Genomic DNA, 18,178 nt, shown 5'->3' on the forward strand with positions numbered 1-18,178 from the left:
TAAAACACCCCATTTGGGGCTAGGGCCTCACTGTCTCCACACTGTCCAGTTATGGGTCCTGTGTTAATTAGCATCTACTGCAGGAAGCTTCTCTGATGAGGGATGAGAGAGGCACTGCCTATGTGTGTAGCAGTGTGTCATTAGGAGTCACTTATTGCTATGTTCCTTTAGTGGAATGATAGGTTTGCCCCTGGTTCCCATGACTTGTCTAGTTTCCAGTTTCCAGTTATCAGGTGAGTTGTATCTCAGGGAGTGGGCCTTAAATCCAACCCCTACAAATCTGTGCATCCGTACGTGGCAGTGTTTGTAGCTGGGTGAGATTGATAATTGCTTCTCTCCCCTGGTAGCATTTATAGAACCTCCCAGTTGTGGTAAAGTCTCTAGTCAGGTGCTGGTTCAATTTCCACTTTTCATTTTGGTTTTTGAAACAGGGTTTCTCTGTTTAACAACCCTGGCTGTTCTGGAACTCGCTAGTAGCCCAGACTGGCCTTGAACTCGCTGAGATCTGCCTGTCTCTGCCTCCCAAGTGCTAGGATTACAGGTGCAGGCCACCACTGCCCAGCTGTTTCTTCCTTTTCAGTGATGTGATTCTTCAGCAATAAGGTCTTGCCTTCTGGTAACCAGTAGCACATAATGTCCTTTTAAATCTTGTTCCCTGTAGTTGTCCAGGGGTTTTCTTTATCTGTCTATCTATGTTATGTATCTATCTATGTATGTATCTATGTATCTATCTATGTATCTACCTATGTATGTATCTATGTATCTATCTACCTATGTATCTATGTATCTATCTAATGAGCACTGGTGTGAGGGTGTCAGGTCCTCGGGAACTGGAATTACAGATAGTTGTGAGCTGCCTTGTGGGTGCTAGGAATTGAACCTAGGTCTTCTGGAAGAGCAGCCAGTGCTCTTAACACCTGAGCCATCTCTCCAGCCCTGTTTCTTTGTTTTTGAGACAGGATTTCTCTGGGTTGGAAGGATACCTTCGTGGCCAGCAGTATAAAGCTGGGAAAGACACGGATTCCAAGGCACCTGGTTCTGTATCAGCATCTGAAGGCACTCAAGGCACTGGTGAGTGCCGTGACCAACAAGCTCGCTTTCCCTTCTTTGTCCTCTAGCATTATTAGGTCAAGGAATCCCTTTAGCACTTAATGGGAGAAGGCTCTCCCTGCCCCAACCTAGAATGCTTGGCATGGTAGCACACACCTCATGAAGACTGGCAGGGTATAAGACATGCCCACGGTTTGTTCAAGAAGTCTATTACAACATACATCAATGTGCTACATAAAAACCATGGCCAGTGCAATGTGCTTTGAATCTCAGTCACCTGTGAGGCTGAAGCAGGAGAATTGCCTGAGTCCAAAAGTTCAGAGCCAGTCCAGGCAACAAAGCTGTCTCTCTCTCTTACTAACTTTGTAAATAATAAAACATCACTATAAGTACCTAATGGCTGACTTGTTTCACTTGCGAAAGTAAGACTCCAAGCATGGAGTGACGCTCAGAGGTAGAGAGTGAATGAGGACCTGGGCTGGACCCCAGCACCTGGGAAGCTGGCTGAGGATGGCTTCAGCTTAAGGCAAGCCTGGGCTACACAGTGAGTTTCATGCCAGTCTGAACTACACAGAGACTCTGTCTTCCCCCTTCTCCACCTCCAAAAAAGCATGCTTCTATTTGAATGGACATATGTGATGGTTACCAGCTTATACTTAGCTAGCTATGACTTAAGACTACAAAGGCCTGACACTGCACTGAAACATCAACATGTTGTTAGTACTTAAGTGATACAAAGACACTGGGCACATACAAGCTCCATGAAAGAACATTTAAAATGCTTTGCTTATGGGTACCTAGAGAAAAAAAAACCTCTCTGAAGATTAATAATAGTCTTAAAGAAGTCTTTCTACCACTAAAACAACAAATTAAATGGCACCAAAAGCAGAAAAAAAGGTTCCATGTTTGCACAGCGTGAAAGCTTTGTGCACAAACATAAAAGCCTTCCGGTATAATCTCAAAAAAGGAAGCTAAAGAAACAGACATTTAAAAATTATGTATAAAACTAGTCTTAAGTAGGTATTCAAATTTATAGCTAATTACAGAATTGAGAAAAACTGCCTTTGAGTTTTGCAGATAATTCAGCCCTAGATGGAGTGACTTCATCTGTAGCCTTTAAACTTCCCAGCTAGATTACAGAAGGACAGAGAGAAATAATCTTCCCACCCGGCTCACAGGAAGAAGTGTTGGTTTCTAAGAACAGCCTCTGTTCTAAGCTGCTCCTGCTCTCCTGCCTTTGGTACGGTTCATCCCCCTTTCTCCTCAGTCTCTCTCTGTAAGATGTTACCAACCTGCGGCTCAGGGGTAAAGGCACTTGCTGGTAAGCATGACAGCCTGAGACCCATGTAGGAGGAGAGAATTGACTCCTATAAGTTGCCCTCTGACTTTGACATGTATACCACTGTGAACTCTGGTGTACAGACACACACACACACACACACACACACACACACACACACACGCAGGCATGCACGCACACACAGACGCACACACACACACACCCCATGGGGTTGTTTGTGGGATGTAGTAAAGCTGATAAGGTTGATAGCAGCAGCAGGCTCTGAGTGCTAACTGCATGGCAGATGTCTCAGGCAGGTCATCTGGAAAGTCTGTTGAAAATGCAAGCTGACAGCGCCACTAGTCTTCAGGGGGTTTTACCCTAATGCTATCATTTGGCAGTTTGGGGCTGGCAGTAAGACTAAAGAACGTCTTCCTTACATTTTGAAGCCTCCTGACTTAGGAAGGAAAACCTGGGAAGAGGACTACTGTGACAGCATAGGGAAACTGAGTTCTCAGGGCCCAACCAGACTGATATGCCTCCTCTGAGGGAGGAGAGGCAGCGGGGTCTGAGTGAAGGATAAGCCCTCACAGGGGCGTGCATACTGATGTGGCCACGTGTACATTTGCACTGTGTACAGATCAGGCTAGGGAGAATACTTCTTGCAGGGGTGTGGTCAGGAAGGAGAGCAGCTGTCACTATAGAAGAGCACTAAGAAAGCCTTGTCATCTATCCTTCTTAAGGGATGGGGCCATGTGTGGAAAGAAGCAAAGGTAGGTACCCACCGCGGCTATACGTGAGGTCCTTTGCGGGTTGTGGCAGAATGCAGGCCTGTGCTTAGTCTACCCTATCACAGACAAGCAGGTAGGAGAAGCAGCAGTGGAGTTCTACCTGGAGACTCAGGATGATACAGGACTATGGAGGGTGTGCAAGACCATCCAAATAATTAAAGGCATCAAACCGCAGGCTCCACAGGATCACAGTAAACTTGGCATAATAAATATACTCTTGGCTACTCCTGGGTGTGGTTGGAATCTACAGGGCGTCTGCAGACTTGTCTGTAAGAAAGGAGGAATGGGCTTCTGCACTGCAACTCTCTTAACCCCAGACCTGGTCTACAGGAACAGAGAGAGTAATCGGGACACAGCACTCGCAGACATGTGGCCTGGAAAACCAGAGCTGTCCTCAGAGGGAGAATGGAGCAAAAGTTACGATCGCTCAGTTACAGCGATCTAACGGTCACACTATCCTGCCTTCCCACTGGCTCCAACAGTCACTTAACCGTTACATTACACTGTCTTCCTCTGGTTTCAAAAACATTCAAACTCCTGGTCCCAATTTGCTTCTGAGATTCAATTGCACAATAAACATAATTTCTAGTTTTAAAAAATTCCTCTCCTTTTAAAAAACGTTTTATTGATTTTTTTGTGAATTTCATATCATGTACCCCAATCCCACTCATCTCCCCATATTTGTCCTCTGCCCTTGTAACCTACCCCCAAAAAGAAAAATGAAACTAAAAATGGTGAAAGTAAACTAAAGACAAAGCCTCATGTGGAGACTGCGGTGGCTCATCGTGTGTCACCCAAACAGCTTTACTTTCAAATGTTCGCTGTAATGAGTCATTGGTCTGGTTCGAGGCTTCTGACTTCTGCCACATTACCAATACTGGATCCTCGTTGGGACTCCACAGATAGCCTGCTGTCGTCCTGTGTCGTGGAGACCCTGCGGCTTTGGTTTTTGTGGGGCCAGCAGTTCTCAAATAGGGTACATGTTGGGGTGGGCCAACTCCAAGACTGGGATCTGGGCCTGTGTGACAGCTGAGTTGGTCAGTCTGGCCACTCTCCTACACACACCCCACCAGGGCCAGCTCTCCAGGACTGCCTTGGTGAGGGAGGGGCGGGACCAGATCACCAGAGTGCCAAAGCTGTCAGGGGTAGAGCCAGCTCTGCTTTGTTGCCCAGGCAAGGTGCAGGGCCCACTCTCCTGCCTGAGCTGGGAAGGGGTGGGGCCAGCTCTCCCATGCTGCTCAAGTGGGGGACAGGCCCAGCTCTCCAGCACTCGTGCCCTCAGGGTAGACTCCCCAGCACCCACTCCTTCAGGGCCAGCTCCACTGTGCTGCCTAGGGACTCTCCCTTTCTTTTAACTTAAATATTTTAATTTCTGTCATCCTAGCCCACTACATAACTCTAACTTTTTCCCATTATAACTCTAACAGGAAGATGCTTCCATTCAACAAAGCTGTCACTAGCACCTATACTACGCTGCTCCCCTTCCCCAAAGCATCCCACCACTGTTCCACGTGGGCTGTTCCCTTAGCTTCAAACTTCATCAAGTCAAGTACCACATTATCAGAACTAATTAGTCAAGTCAACAAGCAGAAAAGCTTGTAAGTGTTTTATACGACTCACTGGCACCAGTCTCTGAATCATCCTGGCAGTAAAAAAAAAAAAACCAAAAAAAACCAGTAAAACAAAAAAGCCCTTCTGGTTATATTTTTCACCAGGCTCAGGAAGAATAATTTGGCAGCTAACAGTAGTAAGTTCTCATATTTTCCAGCTGAAAGTAACTGAAAAAATTCCCTTCCCTCTACAGCATGTTCAGTGGTTTTATTCTCCATATAAGGAAAGGGCGATTACGAACACTTCACTGTGACCCTCTCCTAGCATCCCAACGCCTTTGGGACTTAATACTGTAGGCTATTTGACAAGTGGCTTCGTTTGTGGAAGAGCCAGACCATGGAAGAGCACTGCCAGGTTCTGAGGAAGACTACAGACCTTAGTTTTATTGCTCTGAAAGGGTCTTTATATCAAGAATATTTCCCAAGACAGATAAATTAAAATTTTTAGCAATTTATTAAAGAACTTTTCAAATAGACATTAATAGAGTCAGTTCTTACATAAACTGACTTAGAAACTGGTAGGAGAAAAGAAAGATGTATCTTAAATCTTTTAAGAATTTAAATTTCTCAAAAATTTAACACAGTAAAAATCAACAAATTCTTTATAGCTCTGAATTTTAATGTAAGAGGTCTACTTAAACACATCAAAAACCAGAAAGTGAGAACAATAATGCTGAAGGCAACAGATGAGTTCTCACACAGAAAAAGCGCTGCCCATGCTACACTTGGTTTTCAAAACCAAGTAATAATTTTCATTAAGTCTTTTGATCCAAATTTTGCACACTGACTGACACTTCCATTTAAATTACATGTGACACTAGCAGTACCTTGCCAAGGATCATAAGCAGTGTCCCTCTCAGGAGGCAGCTCCCTGAGCCTCCCTCAGCTCTGGGGACACACGTGCCCTTCACCTTAGCATTAACCGCCCCTGCCATACAACTTTCCATACTACAAGGGTAATTTGTCTTGGAAGACACACAGAAATTTTTTTAGAAATAAATAAAACAGCTGAAGATAGAATTCTGGAGAAAAGGAAACGTAGGAAGAGTAGAAGACACGGTTAGTACTTTCCCTCAGCAGACATCCATCTCTGGGGTTGGGGCTTGGGGTGCAGTCAGGTAGTAGTGAGAACTGTAGTTAGGATGGGAGCGTGGCTGGTGCAGGCCGAGTGCTTACCTAGCTTGCACAAAGCCCTGGGTTCAAGTCCCAGCATTTAGAGACAAGAAAAAGGCCCTGACGATTGCACTGACCACAGGCCGCAGGAGCTCAGTTAAGGAGAAAAAAGCCTGTTGGGTACAGGCAAGAAACAGCTTTCTTTCCGTGTTTTAGAGTGTGTACAATAACAGAAGAAACATGATATCTAAAGCCAAAAACCCCACTTCATTCATAGCTGTAGAACATGCACCAGACAGAAGGATCATTTATCTCAGGAGGGGGTCAGAGGGAGAAGTCTGTATCGGACTAAACTGGGCCTATGAGAGTTCCAGCCCTCAATCCCTGGGTGACTCAGACAGATAGCCCTCTTAAGCGCAGTTCCAGGCCAGTAAAAGGGAGCACTCTCTAGCTTTACAAGTATGAGGATTAAATCAGCAAATGCTATAAAATCATACACAGTGACAGGTCAAAGGTAGCTTCAACTTAGTTAAAAATTAATTTCCTCCATTCTACAACCAAGTATTTTTACAGTCAGGGAAGGCCATTGTTTACAAAGAGACCAAACCCTTACTCAAGACATAAAGAAGTGAAACACTCAGGACTTGGGCATCACAGGGCAAGCGTTAAGGACAGAATTTTGTTCCTCCACCTTATCCTCTGTGGATCCAGGTTACTGCCAGGAGAGGGACCATAAAAATGACATCATGAAATAAACATGTACTTACTGGTTTCCTAAGGAAGAAGATGGACAATGCTCCAACGAGAGGCATGTCTCCTATCAGGGGCTCCAGGATCACTCGCATTGTCCCATGAATCTGCACTCACACAAAAAATCACAAGTCAGAAAACAGGTCTTCAAGGCACTTGCTCACTTTTAAGCACATGCCTTCCAAAACCTTCCCAGCTAATAAAAACTCCATAGCTTTTCTGCCTACATACCAGAAGAGGGCACCAGATTGAATTGTAGACGGTTGTGAGCCACCATGTGGTTGCTAGGAATTGAACTCAGGACCTCTGGAAGAGCAGTCAGTGCTCTTAACCTCTGAGCCATCTCTCCAGCCCCTAGCTTTTCTTTAAAATGAAAATATGAACAACTTACCTGAATACTTTTCACACCAGCTCTACAGAAATATCGTTTGATCTCCAAATCAATCTCACAATTTCCTACAAAACTAGAACGGAAAAATTCTGCATTAGTTACAGTGAGTGGAATTAATTATCCTCTTTGTTATCTACTAGAATTAGGCATTATAAAGTACATAACCAAGCAAAATGACGGTAAAGTACCGATACTCATACTGTAGGCAAAACTACTACAAGACTACTCTGCTATGCCAGGTTGCATGGATACACTGCTGTATCACCTGTGAGGAATACTGTGCATATTCTCTTGGGTTTTTTTTTTCTCTTGTTTTTGCTACACATAAAAATCATTTTCTTTCGGTTTTTTGAGACAGGGTTTCTCTGTATTGTTTTGGAGGCTGTCCTGGAACTCACTCTGTAGACCAGGCTGGCCTCGACCTCACAGAGATCCACCTGCCTCTGCCTCCCGACTGCTGGGATTAAAGGCATGCGCCACCAACACCCGGCCTCAAATGAAAATCTTAATTAAATTTAGATGCCCAACACATGGGAGGCTGAAGCTGGAGGACCTTTAGTTTAAGGCCAGTCTGGACTATATAGTGTAAGACACTGTCTTAAAAAAACAAAACAAAGGGAGGGCATGGTTGGTAGACTGACTGATTGCCTAGCATGCAAGGCATTCTGGGTTTAATGCCCAGCCTTGCATAAATCAGGCATTAAGATTATGTTGGATTCTTAGCACTCTAAGTAGGAGAATGACTTCATCCTTAGTTACACAGAGCGCTCAAATCCTGCCTCAAAAACCAAAAATTTTTAATATAAACATTCACTTTCAAAGGGAAATATAAATAACATTATGCAATTTCTGGAGTACTCCGTCCTCATAATTTTTTTATGGATCCTTTGTGAATGTGCACCAAGCCCATTCATTTCCCAGTCCTTCCATATCCTTGCTCCACCCTAGTAACCTCCTCCCAAAAGATAGAAAAAATTGTCTCGCTGTGGAAGCTGTGATATGTCGAGGGTGTCACACAATACACCCTTCTGTTCAAACAGCTGTACTTGGAAATGCTCGCTGCAATGAGTAAATGGTCCATTTCACATCACACCAGGTCCTCACTGGGACTCTCCCGGGCAGTCTGCCGTTGCAGAGTCATGGAGGTCCTGCAGCTTTGGTTCCGCAGGCCCAGGCCCTTCAGGAGCTCTAGCAGCTCACAAATGGCAGGTGTTGGGGTGGGCAGCTCAAAGCTGTGGATCTGGGCTTGGGTGGTAGCAAACTTGAAGAACCTGCAGCTCTCCCACCCTGCCCAGGTGAGGGGCGGGGCACGTGGAGCACTCCTTTGATGAAAGGTGTTTTTATTTGTATAACAAAAACTTTGCTTAAAACCCAACAAAGGCTAGATTTTATTTTGCCAGCAATAGATCTCAGCACCTTTCTCCTCAGTCACAGAAATCCTCCCTCAGATGCTAAAGGGCTTTATGATGTTAAAGGTTAGAAACAACTTGCTTTGAACCTTCACTTTTTTCATGACTAGTTTCAAACATAAGTATCGAACAAATGGTTCTTTACTATGACAGTGCAAGGCAGGCATTTATTTCCAACATAAACATGAAATGCTGACTGTATTCCTCCATGGGATGGTGTGGGATTTGACCTGTCTTAGCTGGGTTTACTACCGCTAGGATGAAACACCATGACCAGAAGCAAGTTGGGGAGGAAGGGATTTAATTCACTCACAGGCAACAGTTCATCAAAGGCAGAGAGGGCAGGCACTGGGAGGCAGGAGCTAAAGCAGAGGCCATGGAAGATGCTGGCTTACTGGCTTAGAGAACCCAGGACTGCTAGCTGAGGAATGGCCCCACCCATCACGGGCTGGGCCCTCCCAGATCAATCACTAATTAAGAAAATGTCTACAGTCTGATCTTATGTCAGTAGTTTCTCAATTGCAGTCTCCTCCTTACAAATTACTCTAGCCTGTGTCAAGGTGACATAAGCCTACCCTTCATTCTTAGACGTGCAGTTGGTATCAGCTGGGCAATAGTGGTGCACCTTAAATCCCAGCACGCTGGAGGCAGGGGCAGGCAGAGCTCTGTGAGTTCTAGGCCAGCCTGGTCTACAGGGTGGGATCTGGGCCAGCCAGGGCTACATAGACAAACCCTGTCTTAAAACAAAACAAAACAAAACAACAACAAAAAGAAGTATGGTATCATAAACCTGTTTGTGCAAGTCTGGGGAGTTTGATGAGTCAAATTAGGACGGGTCTAAGCCAGTGGTTCTTAACCTTCCTAATGCTGTGACAACACAGTTCCTCATGTTGTAGTGACCTTCAACCACAAAGTTATGTTTTTGCTCTACTTCGTAACTGTGATTTTGCTATGGAGCAGTGTCTCAGTTACTTAGACCATTGGAAACATGTTTTCTAATTGCCAAATCACAGGCTGAGACCACTCACTGGTCTAAGCACATGAACAAAATTCTTCCAGTATATATTATACACAGATTCCTCACACTGAGGATTATTCTCTACCTTGTTGCTATTATACCAGTAACCTGCTATAAAACTATCAACGGGCGGCGCACGCCTTTAATCCCAGCACTCGGGAGGCAGAGGCAGGCGGATCTCTGTAAGTTCGAGACCAGCCTGGTCTACAAAGTGAGTTCCGGGACAGCCTCCAAAGCCACAGAGAAACCCTGTCTCGAAAAAGAAAAAAAGAAAAAAAAAAAAAACGAAACTATCAACGTCCCCCTCTTTGTCATACAAAATTGTAGCATACAAATGCTGTTAAAGCTTCATTTTCAAAATGATATCCATCTCAGGAGTTACTCAAATAGTTTGTTTAACGCTAGAACAATAACTCACAAATGGAGGTTTATTCTTACTTATAAATGGCCAGCCTTAGCTTGGCTTGTTTCTTGTCAGCTTTTCTTAAATTAACCCATCTACCTTTAGTCTCTGGGCTTTTATCTTTCTTACTCCTGTATATCTTAGTTTCACTCTTACTCCATGGCTGGATGGGTGGATGGGGTGGCTGGCCCCTGATATCCTCCCCTCCTTGTTCTCTTGCTGCTCCTCTCTTCCTCATTTCTCCTTCTCTTTATACTCTGCCCGCCAGCCCTGCCTATCCTTGCTCCTACCTTGCTACTGGCCGTTCAGCTCTTTAAAGATCATCAGGTGTTTTAGACAGGCAAAGGACCACAGCTTCACAAAGTTAAACAAAAGCAGCATAAACAAAAGTCACTCACCTTAAGACAATATTCTACCCTAAACAATGAGCTAGTACAAGGTTTCTATCCCCATGGAGCTTGTCATCTGTCCCACAGACAGACCTTGTGAGATACAGCTTAACCAAAGACATAGGCGGTCCACCCAGGTCTGCTGGCAAGCCTTTCACAGAGCCTGGCTAACATAAGACCCATAAAAGTGCCTACTCTTTTATTCCACTGATGACAATGGTATTTGCACAAGCATCAAATATTTATTTATTTATTTATTTGGTTTTACGAGACAGGGTTTCTCTGTATTGTTTTGGAGGCTGTCGGTCCAGCCTGGCCTCGAACTCACAGAGATCTACCTGCCTCTGCCTCCCGAGTGCTGGGATTAAAGGCGTGCACCACCACTGCCCGGCGCATCAAATATTTTAAAGATGAAAGTTTACCCATATCAAAGACATCCAACACTTCTTTCTAAAATAAAGACAATTGATACAAAATCTATATAATTATTATGATAAAAATAAATAAATATTTTCTTTATAAGAGCTGCTGTGGTCATGGTATATCTTCACAGCAAGAGAAACCCTAACTAGGACAGTCTCACCATGTAGCCTGGCTGGCTTAGAACTTGCACGCAGTTCAGTCTGCTTCCAGAGTGCTGGGATCAAACGTGTATGCCACTACAACTGGCTTTAAAACTTTCTGTGGGTCTAGGCTCAAAAAAGCAGACTCAACTGCTAATAGCTCTCTGCCTTGTTTATTTTGAGACTCTTTCACTGACACCCAGGGCTCATCGATTAAGACTAGGCTGGTGGGCCATTGCATAAGAGATCCTTTTGTCTCTGCTTCCTCCATCCTGGGATTGCAAATGAACCACCATGCTTGTTTCCTTAGTGGGTTCTAGGGACTGAACAAAGCAACCATTTTACCAATTGAGGCATCTATTGATCCCATCACAAGTGAAATTGTCCTTATTTCCTTTCAGCATTTTTTTCATTGTTAATGTACAGAAATGCAATTGATTTGACTGCATTTGACTACTTGACTGAATTCATTTTAGTTTTAAGGTTTATTTTATTTTTTTCAGAGAGGGTCTCTGTGGTATTTTGAATGTAATTGGCCTCATAATCTCACAGGAAGTGGCACAGTAAGAGGTGTGGCTTTGTTGGAGGAACAGTGTCACTAACAGGGGTGGGCATTGAGGTTTCCCTTTCCTATGATCAAGATATCACCAATGTCTTGTTTGACTTCCTGTTGCTTGCAAGATGTAGGACTCTTAGCTAATACTCCAACACCGTGTCTGCCTGCATGTTTCCCTGTCATGATGACAATGGACTAAACCTCTGTACTATAAGCAAGCCACCCCAATTAAATATTTTCTTTATAAGAGCTGCTGTGGTCATGGTATGTCTTCACAGCAAGAGAAGCCGTAACTAAGACAGTCTCACCATGTAGCCTGGCTGGCTCAGAACTTGCACGCAGCTCAGTCTGCTTCCAGAGTGCTGGGATCAAACGTGTAAGCCACTACAACTGGCTTTAAAACTTTCTGTGGAATTTTTTTTCTGTAATATCTCATCATTTGTAAATGCTGTTTTTCAATTTGGATTCCCTTTATCCCATTGTATTGTCTAACTTTTCTTGGTTGAACTTTTTTTTTAAATCATGAAAGAGTACCAAATTTGTTAAATTCATCTTCTGAGATAACCATGAAGGACTCCCACCACCCATACCACTTCCATCTTAAAATAACGTGATATGTTTTATAGATTGGTTTTCATATCCTGGATCACATTTGCATTCTGGGAATACACTCTACTTGTTGATGGTATATAATCTCTGCTACTACATTCAATTCGCTAGCATTTTGTTGAGGATTGTTCATAATGCTCATAAGGACTATTCATCAGATTATAGTTTTCTTGTAGATGATATGATTTCTCTTACTCAGGACATTTTTAGAAATTTATTTTATGTGTATGGCATTTTCTATTTGCATGTATGTCTGTGTACCTGGGTGTGTGCCTGGTGCCCATGGAGGCCAGAAGTAGGCATTGGATCTCCTGGAACTGGAGTTACAGATGGCTGTGAGATGCTTTGGGCACTGGGAATCAAACTCAGGCTGTCTGGAAAGTCGCACGTGCTCTTAATTGCTGAGATATCTTTCCAGCCCCATTATACTTAATATATTTAATGAATGACAGTTATCAAGATTATGAGGAACTCAAAAGTTGTTACCATTTAGACCTAGAAGAATTTGGTCAAATCCCAATGAAGAGCAGACAAGAAATTCACTACATCCTCTATCTTACACACACAGCTAAGTGAACACTATGTGTGAGTAGCCATGGCAAGAATATAGCACAAATAAAAACTTACCTAATCTGAAGGTCCAGAATAATTTGTCTTTTGTCTACATTTTCAGTATAAACTTTAACACCATTGACTCTAAGGGGCTGAAACAATAAATAGCTTAATTTAAAACAGAGAAAGGCTTAAAAGCAAACAAACAAATGCAGAACAGATGTGATAAGAACAAGTTTAGTATGAGATTACAAGTATAATTCTAGTTGTCAACACACTGTTTAACTCTGACAATTTATTTAACTTTTATCCTCAGTTTTCTCATCTGTACGATATAAGTTTCAGGGTATCTCTGAGTAGCCCTGGCTGTCCCAGATCCACTCTGTAAATCGGGCTGGCCTAGAACTCAGAGATCCGTCTGCCTCTGCCTCCAGAGTGCGGGGATTAAGGGTGTGTGCGACCCACCTTTAATTTGGGTTGATATTTGTTAAAGCTAGTAATCTGTATTTAAAATTGTCACTATAAAAAAAAGCCAAGAACCAGGCGGGGAATAGCTCAGTGGTTAGGAGCACTTGTTGCTTTACCACAGGGCTTGAGTTTGGTTCCCAGCATCCACATCAGGCAGCCTGTAACCATCTCCAGAGGCTCTGATACCCCTTCTGGCCTCCACAAACATCTGCATGCATGTATGGCATATTGTCACACAGACACACATGTACACATAAACAAAAATAAAAATTAATTTAAAAAGCAAGACAGAAACAACAAAGTATAAAGAACGGCAGAGGGAGGCAACAAGCAGGAGAAGTCAGAACCCGTGGTTGGGGAAAGGAGGGATTCGCAGGCCTTTCCGTCAGTCTTCTGAATGAACGACTCTCTTCAGGGCCTGCAGAGTGGTCACAATGCTGTGCTTTCACAGCAGTCCTACTGTGTGCATGAGGACGGGCACTGAGGAAGGAGGGGCTGACCTGCTGACCCACGTCCACTTTCGTGAAGCTGAAGGTGCTGAGATGCGTATTTGCTCCCCGCACAGCTGGCTCTATGGTTTCACGAAAGAGCTTCTCGATGAACTGACAAATAAAGGGCCACATGTGCTTTACGGTCTAGAAGGAAGAGGAACTCGTGTTAAATGACTACTATGATGCATGATACGTAGTCTAACTGAGTCGTTACGAGACACTGTAATCATGCAGTCTGTCAGAAACTGGCTTTGAAAGCTAAAACAAAAGGAGAGATGGTCTTGTTATTCAAAAGCAGCCTTGTCAAATGGGTTCTAAATGTTAAGCATTTATTTCAACAATAAACTACTGATTGGACAATATGTTACCGGAATGAGTTTCTTTGGTTTGACATTCTATTTAAACATGTCTGCATATCTAATAAGCACTAGAGGTTCCAGGGCTTCAACTGACTGGAGAAACTTAAACTATGGCCAGGCAGTGTGGGGCGCATGCCTTTAATCCCCAGCACTCAGAAGGCAGAGGCAGGTGGGTGTCTGAGTTTGAGGCCAGCCTGGTCTACAGAATGGCTAGGGCTACACAGAGAAACCCTGTCTCAAAAACCAACAAACAACAAAACAAAACAAGAAAATTCAAGCCATAGGTCTCAGGCTGGGAGGGTAGCTCAGTGGCTTACTTGCCTCTTGTGGCCCTTGGTTTGATCTCAATATCACAACAAAACCAAACCCAACAAAAACTGTGTAGACCTCAGTAATCACTCCTGCATTTTATATCCACGTATTAACCTGTGCAGTAATAAACTGATTCCTGTCTAGGTTAGGGCCACTACATTGCCTTAGAGATGCTCAAAACGCCAGCCAAGAGAGATTCAGACTAAAACTTACTGAAACAAAAACATCCATTAAAAGGTATTATAGATGGGTAGTCTCTTTCGAGTTATTTTTCTCTTTATAGTATTTCTGGTGTCTGTTTGTGGTTTCTATAAAGCACACGTGAGCAGCCTCTATTAAAAAATGAAGACAGGAAGCCAGATGGTAATACCATGCAAGCACATGCATAAATATTAGGTCAGTGACACAGCTCTTGTTCTTCCCAAGGGAAAGTCACATACTGCTTGCAACAGTCCTCTGGGGAGCGGGAGCCTGCTCACTGCAATCTCAACTCCAATACTTCCAATGCTGAAATTCCCAAACATGGGAAGACAGTCTCTGGCCCTCTAATTCCCATGAATATTTGGAATATGCTAATCTTACCTTATTTAGCCATTCTGCTCTTTCCGTGTCTGGAAAATGAACCTGAGAGAGAAAAGCACACACATGACTTAATGACTCCCGACAATCATAAACAAAATGATCCACAGGCTGTTTTGTATTCATATTGTCCTGTGTTTATACAATGCCTCTTTAAATCGCTCTGCTGCAATGCTTTCTAACACGGCCGCAGAGAAGGGAAGTTGTTATGTGTGGTACCTTACTTGCCACATTCTGAGAACATGGAGGCAAAGGGTTTGGGGCCCACAAATACCACCAGTGCCTTCTTGGCCTCCCACCACCCAAGTGGATATTCCCTGGCATCTGAAACATCAAAGTACCAAAAATGACTTCTTGCCTTTTAAAAACAGTATTATCACTGTCATCGTTCTGTTAGAGCTCTGCACTCAGACTTCAAAACCCATCTCTTCTTTGCTCTCCCTTTTTAGCCCTTGCCAGCTGACTTCTATACACAAGAGTCATCTCCACCAGTCTCCTGCCCGCTCCCAAAAGCATACTGTGGCCATAGTTCTCCACAGGCAAGGCCTACATATTGGAGAAGCGATTGAAAATGCAGAGAGAAACCTACTTAAAAAGTAGGTGACAAATGTTCTCTCTGTTGTTGCAGTTAAAATAAACCATGTTTGCAAAAGAAGCTACTGCTGTTTTTGGCCACAAGGGAGCTTTCAAAAGAGGCGCACACAGGCCACACAGTTTGGATTTGGTGGTACAGCGGGCACAGGAGACTTGGTAATGGTGACTGAGAAGATCTGATGGCGCACAGAACTTTCCTGAGGTACAAAGAATCCAGTCCAACAATGCTGTCCTCGGGCTGATAGTGTCAAGGAGTGGGACATAGCTTCCAAGGTCCCTAAGGCCCAACTCTCTTCTCAAGTTTGATCATGAGAAGACACAATAGAAAATGGGGCCTAGCAGGAAGCAATCCCTGGACACAGGATAGGTCACCACCAAGCCACTGACCACAGACAGCTTACACTGGGTCTCAGAAGTCCCAAGGGCCTGACTGCTCCTCTAGGTTCTCAGCAAGAGAGAAACGAGCTGGGGTAGCGACACTGGTAGTGTTAAGGGTTCCCTCTTTGTCTACAAACACATAATATGAAGAGTATAATTTGGGTAGAGTCAGTGGAAATAGTGATTTCTAAATTAGGTAAGTATAAATTCATAGGGACGGGGTGAGATGCAAAAAAAAAAAACTTCTAAAATTGAGGAAATGACTTAGAGTTAGGGGAGACAGTGCTCACAAGGCAAGGGGCCGCCAGTGAACTGCTGCATGCGTCCTTTCCTCTAGATGCTCTGCTCTGTCACCAGTGAGGGGCAAATTTTAACCCACATCACACAAGTGTACAAGAAAGGGCTGCACTTGCCCAGGGAACAGGAAGAAATTTGATGGTACAGTGAGGGCAGTGGACAGGCTTGTTAAACTTATCAAATTAGGTCACACGATCAGTTCATTTGCAATCAGTACTTTGCCATTTCTTTACATTACTTTGAAGTAGTTTAGCACTTTAAAAGTCTGATCAGCAATGGGATAGTCAGTGGAAGGCAGGGCGTTAAAACAGGTATTTGGTACTAGATCCTTCTAACTTACTGTGCGGCTCTGCCCGACTTTACCTTTTCCCTCTAAACCAACCAACCACCAGAGGCAACAGAAAGATCAAAAGGCAAATATTGAGTGCCTTCTGTTTGCTGTCACAGGAACCTGTGCAGTATGGGCGCACTCTAACTTCTGTAATTCCAGGTGGATAACGAATTAGCAAATTACAGAATTTAGGAATTACAGAAGTTAGAGTGCGCACATCTCATCACCCTCACTGCTCCCCCCAAGGCCTCTTGCCTGGTCTCCCAACCACTAAATTAGCTAACAGAACAAACAATATTCTAGAAAACAGGAACTTCCTTTTCAGTTCACCTTACTGAAGAGTCTGAATGCCTGCATGCTTATCAAACAGTTCATCTTCCCCAGCCTGAGCTTCAAAGGCAGCACAGGCAGTCACACAGTCTCTGGGCCACAACGCAAAGGCCCCGTTTCCATCCCATCCCAGAGTACAGAGCCGTGGCTGTGGCATGGGATGAAGAGGCAGCTCTCCCCGCCTTCTTTCCTGCATCTCTTCCCCAAGAGCCAGCAGCTCCCTTCAGCTGTGGCTGGCTTCCCACATAACACTTCACCGCTGAAGATCCATAAGCCCTCCCCTCGCAGGGCTGCACTTCTCCATAGGCCAGCCTCTGTCACAGCACGACTTGGACATTCCTCAACAGACTCTCCTTCCTCCAGGACAGATCTTAAAATCACTGGACCATATACACCAGCGGACCTTCCACCGAGCATCAGAGAATTCCCATTCACAGGCACTCAACTCAATTACCAGCTAAGCAAGGAAGTATTAGTCTCTGTATTTTTCAGTCAGTATACCACACTAAATCATATTTGTAAGTATCATCAAATGAAACTTTGGCCTTCCAATAATATCTTCAAAAAGTTTAAGGAAGGACTATGTCCAGTAAAACAAACTACAGCCAGATTTCCAACCAATAAAAAGTGATTAATAGAGGCCATGCAATCTTAAAACAGTTTGCACAGACATATATGGGTATGTATTTATATGTCTATGTTACATATATATTTACATATTAACATACACACATATATATATATACAAAAATACTTTTAAGTTATACACATCTATAAACGCATACAACACAAAAATATATATCAAAACAGTAACAAAGAAAATGAATCTTGATTTTTCTTCTGTGTGGGAGATCCGCCTGCCTCTGCCTCCTGAGTGCTGGGACTAAAGGCGTGCACCACCACCGCCCGGTCAGTTTTGAATTCTTTGTGAGAGCCAAAAATTATTTTGCTAGTTTTACTGTAATTTAAGGTCAAGAAATGCTGTAAGCCAGGTATGTTGGAATACATCTGCAATCCTTGAACTAATGGAGGCAGGGAGAGGTGAGGCTGGATTACTAGGGAGATTCCATCTCAAATCAAAAAGGAAAGAAAGGGAAAAGAAAATGTTTCTAACATAGAAGTACTATTTTAATAAAATAATCAAAATTATGTGAAAATGTAATTCCCACAAGTTAAAACATACTTTATACTAGAAGAGAATAACACTTCAGTGTAGGGTTTGACTAAAATTCCAAATCTAAAGAAAACTCTAATACATCAAATTGACCGAACACCTTACTGACAACACATTACAATGCAATGACTCCTGGAGAGTAGGGGCCTTCCTACTCTCCAACACTGGCTGCTCAGGGGTCTGCTAATGCACCGGTGAATCACTGCTTTGCCATAGAGGACACCCAAACTCAAGCAGAAAAGCGTCTCTGTTCACAGCTGTGCACCATGACGAAAGCCATCACTTCCTCAGGGCTTTCTAATTACTGCACACGCTGAGTGTTCTCACGAAAGAACGCAGGTGCACACATCCCTGAGAGACTTGTTCTGGAGAGGTAGGAAAG

General features: G+C 43.7%; 1 protein-coding gene across 5 annotated transcripts in view; it reads right to left on the reverse strand.

Moving 5' to 3' along the window:
• Positions 1–18,178, reverse strand: part of Esyt2 (extended synaptotagmin 2) — a 68,383-nt gene that overhangs the window by 33,584 nt on the left and 16,621 nt on the right. For 4 of the 5 annotated variants that reach the window (XM_040742323.1, XM_040742322.1, XM_040742324.1 and 1 more), the window contains exons 2-6: positions 14,696–14,737; positions 13,452–13,586; positions 12,559–12,635; positions 6,985–7,057; positions 6,611–6,700 (exon numbers count right to left, since the gene is read on the reverse strand). In XM_040742323.1, coding sequence (XP_040598257.1) covers positions 6,611–6,700; positions 6,985–7,057; positions 12,559–12,635; positions 13,452–13,586; positions 14,696–14,737 — 417 coding nt within the window. The remainder of the gene's footprint in view (positions 1–6,610; positions 6,701–6,984; positions 7,058–12,558; positions 12,636–13,451; positions 13,587–14,695; positions 14,738–18,178) is intronic. The other variant, XM_040742325.1, reaches the window with a different exon arrangement.

This window comes from Mesocricetus auratus, unplaced genomic scaffold, assembly GCF_017639785.1.
Source record: "Mesocricetus auratus isolate SY011 unplaced genomic scaffold, BCM_Maur_2.0 Super-Scaffold_15014, whole genome shotgun sequence".
Taxonomy (NCBI): Eukaryota; Metazoa; Chordata; class Mammalia; order Rodentia; family Cricetidae; genus Mesocricetus; species Mesocricetus auratus.